The sequence below is a fragment of the Drosophila pseudoobscura genome, chromosome 4 (genome assembly GCF_009870125.1).
Source record: "Drosophila pseudoobscura strain MV-25-SWS-2005 chromosome 4, UCI_Dpse_MV25, whole genome shotgun sequence".
Classification (NCBI taxonomy): domain Eukaryota; kingdom Metazoa; phylum Arthropoda; class Insecta; order Diptera; family Drosophilidae; genus Drosophila; species Drosophila pseudoobscura.
Window position 1 is genome coordinate 8,720,649 of NC_046681.1, and position 7,943 is coordinate 8,728,591.

General features: G+C 43.8%; 1 protein-coding gene across 1 annotated transcript; it reads right to left on the reverse strand.

Annotated features, from left to right (window-relative positions):
* Positions 1-305: 305 nt before the first annotated feature.
* LOC6902473 (uncharacterized) lies at positions 306-1,366 on the reverse strand. Its single transcript, XM_002132982.3, has 5 exons — positions 1,271-1,366; positions 943-1,213; positions 803-890; positions 653-745; positions 306-603 (listed from the first exon to the last, which is right to left on the reverse strand). Exons 1-5 carry the CDS (start codon positions 1,285-1,287, stop codon positions 392-394), a joined length of 681 nt encoding a protein of 226 aa, XP_002133018.3. The 5' UTR covers positions 1,288-1,366; the 3' UTR covers positions 306-391.
* Between the last annotated feature and the right edge of the window lie 6,577 nt (positions 1,367-7,943).

Consider the following 7,943-nt stretch of genomic DNA (forward strand, 5'->3'; position numbering starts at 1 on the left):
AAAGAATTGCCAGAATTGGGGGAAAATGTGAAAATGAAAATGTGCCCAAAAAAGACAGACACGATGGAAACTTCTTGGGGTTTCGGGTGGGGCCGGTTCCATGGGCAAATTGAATTGAAGCCTCGCCACAGCCAGCAAAAGCATCAATTCAATGCCACTCCAGTAGTCTCTCTGTGCCCCACCCTCCATATGTGTCCCATCTTGTGCTCCAACAAGGGGCCAGGGACAAGTGGCAGCCAGTCGAGTGAAACTCTGGCCCGTAATTGATTTCAGTGGGCTGCCCAAAATCTAATTAAGTTATACGATTTCCCTCCCATCATCCTGCAGTCCAACCATTTATTATGTTGTAACAATTAGCGAGAGTTATGCAATTAATTCAATGCTGTCATCATCAATGATCGTTCCATCGATTGTAGGGGGCCAGGTATCGGTAGAACCGTCTTCTGTCCTGGTTTGACCTTATGAACCACTCAAAGCAGTAGGCCTTGTGCTTAAGCCATATAAGGATTTTGGTTTGGAAACGGAACCTTCTCATATTCTGGATTATAGTCCGAATGGTCAAACTTGTCGGCGATGTATTGCGGGTAAGAGCTCGCATGGTAACTGAGGGGCAAAAACCAGTTTACAATGGAGATGGCCCAACATTACTTACTATCATATTTCCTGGTCTTGTTGTTGTATATGCAGAAATACAGTATGGCATAGTTGACATAGTCCGTTTTCAAGATGCGATTGGTGAAGTTGTCTGAGGAACGTAGGAGGTGGGATTAGTCTTCAACTAAGCACTCACCAATGCACTCACAATTGGAAGCATCGTAGGCGCTGCATTCCAGCCGGAACAAGGGATGGGCCATGGGGGTCGTCGCGTAGGCATACCAAAATCCCAAAATCTGTATCAAAGATTCATAAGTCTAGGGTGTTCCAAGGCGTGTTCCGGCATACCTTTTTGACATCGACTGGATTTACATATGTCACTTTGGGGCACCTTCTGACATGTCTCAGATATGCGTATCTGTACTGCTCCGGCTTGACCAAGAACGAGCTGCGGGGCTTGATTGTAGCCACCGTCTTGGAGTTGTTTACAGCAGTCTTTGCCTCAACTGGGGGTATCATTAGAGGTGGTACAGATTCCGTTGCAGGAGTGTCCGTTCCCCATTGTGTGGCAATCCCTTCTCCATTAATCAGTGGACACACCACCACCACCAGCAGGAGGCTGAGAGTAGCAAAACTCTAGAAAACACTTTAGTAAACCCTTAAAAGAAGATCTTACATTCGGTTTCCAGCCATTTCGAACTGTTTCCACCTCTAGTTCGACTCATCTGAGACTCTCTGTGATGCTTTCTGTAAGGTGAGATCCCGAATGGATTCGTTTCGGCTTTCAAACCGTTGACGTCTCGGATATGAAATAATTGTCAAAGCTTTACGTGCCGCATTCTACCATTTTTGATTGCATAACCGATGACGCCTCAACGCTGCCTCGTCGTTGATTTCGCATTCGCATATTTTCGATCAGGGAAACGTGCAACGGAATCGGAAATGGGGCACGGACATTCGCAATTACATTCGACAGGGTCTGGGTCTGGCCTGGTCTGCATCTGTATCTCTATCTGTATCTGTGTCTGCCATTGTTAATGCCATTTCTGTTCGAGTGATTCACAGCTGCTGATCTGATTACGAGTATGTCATCTTCATTTCGATTCATTCACCGACAAGGTTCAGACATGTGTTTCCCCCCAAAATTGTATATAGTTGAAATAATAATGACATCGCCGTTGCCTTAGTTGATTCCTTGCGGAACTTCTACCAATTTGTTTTCATTCATTTTCTGTTCTCTTCTTTTAAAATCAAATTAATTTTCATGGCGGGCAAAGTGTTTTGCTTTAAAAGCATTAAACTATATTATTTATTTATTTTCAATTAAATCCTAAGCAGATTTCCTGCTCCAACTGCTACGCCCTACTGTTCGTAGGGACTCTCGGGATTCCCTTGATTCTGGCCGTTATTTTTGGTCAATTTTGCGCAACAATTATGTGAGCCCACGAACTTTGTCCGCTGAGGGTCCTGGCTCGGTGGCAGCACCCGACAACGTCAAATGATTTATTCAATTTGTGCCATGAAGCGTAAACTTTTTGTTTGGCTGCTGTTGATGGCCTCGTTGTCTGGGCGCTTGTTGCTCCGCTCCTCCAGCGCTTGTTGGGGCTGCGGAAGTTCGCTGTGTGAATCAATCCCCCATCACAGGACACACACACAGGCTCCTGCAATTCAAATAGTTTTTCCACATGACAATGGCCTTGGTGGCTGCATATCTCTGAGCCCCAAAGCCAAAGCTGGCCAAAAAGGTCAAACTGGATTTGAATATTTAACTTGATTTTCTCTGTGTGTGTGTGTTGCGGTTAATAAAGATGGGATAGATAGGACTGAAATACACAGGCCAAATGCTAGACAATCGGGAGCTAACTGAGGGTTTTTTATACCGTATAATAAAGTAGTTAAATACTATATTTTGGTTTGAGAGTGTGGGTATAATATTCGAAGAATCATTCAACTCTTTTGTAAACCCTTTTCTTTTTTTGATGATGCCCAGATCATTCTCTATTCTCTCCTCATTGCTCTCTATTTCCCTTCTGTTTTTTTTTTCAGTGTATTAAACCGTTAAGTGTCTCCATTGCCACTTGAATGAAATGAACTTTTCACTACTTTTTGTTTCTGATATAATTTCCTCTTCGTTTGCCACCGATTTATTGGCAATTTTAATTAGAGCTGTTCGGGTTGTTCTGCCAGATAAAATTCTCAAAATGATTGCAGTTTTCAGCTTCATTTGTTTACGACTGCCATCCGGCAATATTTAACGACTGTTGGAGGAAAAAGTTTTCTTTTTACAACGATATTAAGTTAATTACTTTTGCTGTTGCCCATCTGGTAGTGTGGAGTGTGTCTTGAGATATTTTGTACTTGGTCCCGGGTCTGGGGTGTTTATGGAATGCCTGCGGACCCATAATTAATAAGCATTTAGTTGGACACACCTTGGGGTCGTCTTCAATGATGTTGTCAAGAAGCGTGAGCTGTAAAAAAGTGTATTTCATATTTGATTTTTATGATGCATTTCGCACGCCTCCCATTGAAGGGCGAACGTGCCTGCCAGCCCGCCAGCCTGCCACTCGACGATGATTTCACCGGCCTTCCAGCCGGCTCCAAAGCCAAGAGAAAACACCGTTGGAGCTGGCTGACTCAGTCGATGAGGAAGAGTCTTGAGCAAGGTGCCAAAGTGAAACCAAAGCTTATCAAAAGTCTGTAATTAGTTACCGCTATGGATTGGGGCCTGCAGGGGGGAGTAAATGAGTTAATTTGATAGTGAGATAAGATCGGATAAGTTGGCTACCAATTATGCCTATATGGGGTGTTAAATTAATGAGATCTGATGGAGAAATCTCGAAAGTTTAAAGACAATACAAATTTCTTTAAAGGGTTCAGAATATACCCGAAAAAGATGGAAATACCTGCTGCAGAGGCTATGCAAAATTTAGCATTTCTCCCTTTTTTTGTACAGCTCAAATATTTCTACAAAGTAACAAGAACAAGTGATTAATTTACTAAAAATAAAATGTGTGTTAAGTATGCTATCTATATGCTTTATTCCACGCTTCTCCCACTACTTGTTCCCCTACAAAAATATTTATATTACCGCCCAGACCAGACCAGAGCAGAGCAGACCAGAGCAGACCCCCTGTGGAAGCAGACAATTTGTGTCCACTCTCGGGGAGTAACGCAAAATGTGTGGCTCTTATAAATTTCATTTATGCCAGTTAAATTAATTACTGTCAACACATGCGAGGCGGCAGTGGCAGTAACGGCAACGGCAACCGGAGAGGCAGCCACAGCAAAAACAATTGCCAATCAGCCACAAAAACTAAAGCAGGCCAAGCCAAAGACGCAACGCGAGTGGCAGTGGCAGCGCGAGGGTCTCGAGGCTCGAGAGTCCGAGCGTGTTGCGAACATAAACACAAAGTCATAAAGTTTTTACACAAAAACATTTAATTTTATTGCATTTTTGGGCAGCAGCCAGCAGTGCAGAGCGGACCAAAGACCAGGCCAGGCCAGGCCGGACCCCGGACCCCGGCCAGACGACGGCACTGAAACAATGCACCAAAAAGAGGGGGAGAGGGGGGCGGGCTGGGCTGGGCACAGTGTAGGGGGTGTGTGCTGATGGTTGAGCATGGTCTGCTGGCCAGGCCAACTTAATTTGCCGCAAATCGAGCAAAACTGCAGCCAAACAGAAGCGAACACACAATTTTTGGCTGACCGGGAACATTTTTCGAAAAAAATATAATAAAACAAAAACAGATCAAGAAAGAAGAAACACCAAAGTGGACTTTCTGACTATGGAATACCTCTCAAATACATTTTAAGAAAAGTAATAAATATAGAATCCAGTTAAGACTTGGCGCCATCTATGTTCTTAGATAGAAGATCTTAAGGCTAATCACAGAAAAACTTTCTAGAGTTGAAAACTTTGCCTTCCGTCCGTCGACTATGCCCCTCCACTACAGGGTATGGCGTGTAGCCAGTATAAAAGAACGCAAATCTAGAGCAAAAGTTTTTGATTATGCTGCTACTGTCGGCTGGCCGGGGCTGGGTGTTGCCTGCTGCCTGCTGGCTGACTCAATGGGTAGGATGGATGGATGGCTGACGTTCGTTCGTGTTCTCCTTGTTCCCACACGGCTCGTGTGGATGCGCGGCTGACGTCAGCATCATTTGGAGCAGCACCGCCACCGAAAACACAATGTCGACATGCATCTGCAATTTGTTTAGACAACTTCTTGTCTTGGGATTCTCGCTCTCTGTGTCTCTCTGTGCTTTTGAAATGGGAAACCGAAAATCAACGTAGCGCAGAGCACAAAAAGGAAAAAAAATGTGCCAAGCAAAGTTCTTTTCAGTCTGGAAACAGAACGAACCCCGCACCCCCACCCCATCCACCATATTTTTGGCATACGCCTAAAGTGCAGCATTAAAATAAGAATTATGCGGTAGACGGCACAAAATGCAGACCGCAAAAATGGAAAAATGCTAAATCCCCGAACTTTGAATGCGGCATGCACAGCTTTCAGCGTCCAGCGTGCGTATACGTAATGTGAATTAACATCAACAAGTGTGGGGGAAATTCTCGTGGATCTGCTGTCGGTCTTTTCGCGGGTTATGTGGGATCCCAGGGTGTTGAAAACCATACTCGCTGCAAATGTGGAAGAATGCCAACAACATTTTTGGTTGATGGCATTTTTCGAAAATGATTTTCAATGCAGGGCCTTCAAACGCCACAAAATGTCTATAATTATGATGATGGAAAGTGGTGCGAGAGAGAGAGAGAGGGGGATTGCGGTCCATCCTGTTTGGTTAACACTCACGTATGGCCTGCTAATAGGGTGCATCAGAGTTCGATTTGATCTCTGTAGTAAGTTGATTCCTTAGGAAATAAGAACGTGTGTTGGGCGTAGGTATAGCAGTATTTTGAGGAACAGTTGAATAAGATAAGGAAAGAAAATAATATCCGATTGTAATCCGAGAAAACCGGGATAATGATGACCAAATGATTGACAGAAATCAGATCAAAACATTCAGTAATTCATAGATTCATTTTTGGGTGCCTTTACATCGTTTGTTTAAGTTCCTTTCCCTCCATTTTGTTATAAGTTATACCTACTCATATACTATTTCAAAATGGGAGCCCTCTCGGGTTTTTTTCCGCCATATGTGTCACAGAATCTCCCCCCTCATGGACGAAGCAATAAAGACATTTACATATGGCGTGGGGCTCCGCCTAGACCTAAGACCCATCCACCCCGGCACACGAGCATCAGCTGGGGGGAGGGCCACTTCCATCCCTATTGCAATTCAAGGACAACCTAAACATACCAATTTACGTAGCAGAGATCTGGGCAGCGATAAAAGCATCCGGGACCTGGGCTCGCGGGCCCCCTACTCCTAGGCCCATGCCCCATTGGCCTCTGGTCCTGGCCTCCGGCCCCGTGGCATATGTCTGGGATGCTCATTAAGGGCGCACAGCGTGGCGTGGCTAATGTGACAACAACGTCGGTCGGTCGGTGGGTCGCCTGGTGTAGTAGGGGGTGTAGGCAGCCCCCCCGGAGGGATTTTCATTTGACTTTGCAGTCACTACCTTTTTTTTCTCGCTTTACTTTGTTTTTTATATACCCTGGAAGAGGGTATTACAGATTTTCAAAGATGCTTGAAGCATTTTCGATTGTGGATTTGTATCTAAGTATCTTTTCCTTCAAATCTGATATACCAAAATCGTGTGGCAGTATTCATTATGGCATCTTTAGAATCTGAAAGTGTATCTCAACCTTCGGCTCTGACTCTTTTCTGATTATTCCTGTTTTCCTTTTTTGTGTTCTCTTCTTCAGACTGACGTCGATGCGGCCAAGTTATTTGTTTTGGACTGGTTTTGGGGTCGGCGGTGAGAAGGGCGAGGTGGGGGTGGTATCCAAAAGGAGGCTTTCAACTTTTATTCTTTTCTCTTGGCTTTTATTGTTTTGTTTTCACTGCGGTAGTAGCCATTCTCTTGTTCTTCGTGTTGCTGTTTTGGGTAATTCAATTTACTGCCACCATTTTCATTTGTGCAAATTTCAAATGACTTGAGGATATATATATATATATCTGCAGGCTGGTCCAGTCGGGAACCATTTCATGCACAATTTGTTTAGCCGTTTTATTTTTATTTCGCCGCATTGTGAACAAATTTTCCTTGGCATTGGCTGTAGCACTTTTCTTTTTGGGGGGAGGGAGGCAAATTGAATGTGACTTTCGGTGAAGCCAATTTTCCGGGGGGTGGTATGTACATCTGTCTAAGGGTTAAGGCAGGTCCCTTTTGTTTTCTATAAAACTTTATTAATATTTACAAATATTTTAATATATCTGCTTGATAAATTTACTTTGCTTAGGTCTGGCTTCTTGAGCTAATTGCTATATATTTTGGAGCGAAAGAGAGACACGTGTTGGGCTGCTCTCTTTATATGTTAGTGCTCTCTTGCTTCGTCTCTGGTTAACAGCCCTGTTGCTGGTGGTTAGCGGCTGTTAAGTTCCTGCTGTTGAAAGTTTTTAACATAGTTTACTACTGTCTAGGCTATGTTATGGAAATGGCATGGGTTGATATGATATCGGGAAAGTTAAAGGACTACATATGATGGGATAAATCTGAGATACAGTAGGAGGTATTGCGGTGGCAATATAAACGATAAAATATTATGTTTTAATTATTATTATATGCCAATCCATAAGTAATGTCTAATGTTTTATCTAAACATCACTTGGAAGCCAATAACTTATTATGGTGATCTCTAGGCATATATTAATTTATGGTCAATAATTAGTTAGGCTAACTTGAAGTGCCACCAATTTATTTAGATTTTTTTTTGAGCCATTAGTCTTAGTCTTGATAATTTAAGCTAATAATAATATTAGCCACTCTGTCTTAATTTTCACAAGCAACGCCGCCTAATGACATTTAAAGCTTAACAAATTCCGAATTACTAAGTGGATTCACTGATTTTCTCTTTGCTCAGTGACACCCGATTAGGCCATGTTAGAAAGCCGACAACACTCTTCCACCTACCCGAAGCCACGCTGTTAGCAACAGTCGATGCTCTTAGGATGCCAGCGCTCTCTGTTAAGGTTATTGCCCGATGTTAGGCCCTCCTCCCCGCCCCCGACTGGCTCAACAATGTCCTTTATAAGGGGGGACTGGGCGTGTTGTGCTGAGCTCGGGCAAATGGTGTAGAAAATTTTAATGCTCCCCAGAGCTACATTTGAAGCTTTTGCCTGTCTGGGCAGTTCCGAGCAGAACGTGCTTATGTGCTCTGCTCTGTGTGTGGGCTAGAGCGCTCCTGGAACCATTCTCACCTCTCACCTCCGTTTCGGTTGAGTAGACGAGC

Coding starts and splice junctions, on each gene's coding strand:
- LOC6902473 (XM_002132982.3), bottom strand. Junction 891..942: donor ATCCAGTCGATGTCAAAAAG/GTATGCCGGAAC, acceptor TCTTTGATACAG/ATTTTGGGATTTTGGTATGC. Junction 604..652: donor CAAGACCAGGAAATATGATA/GTAAGTAATGTT, acceptor TTTGCCCCTCAG/TTACCATGCGAGCTCTTACC.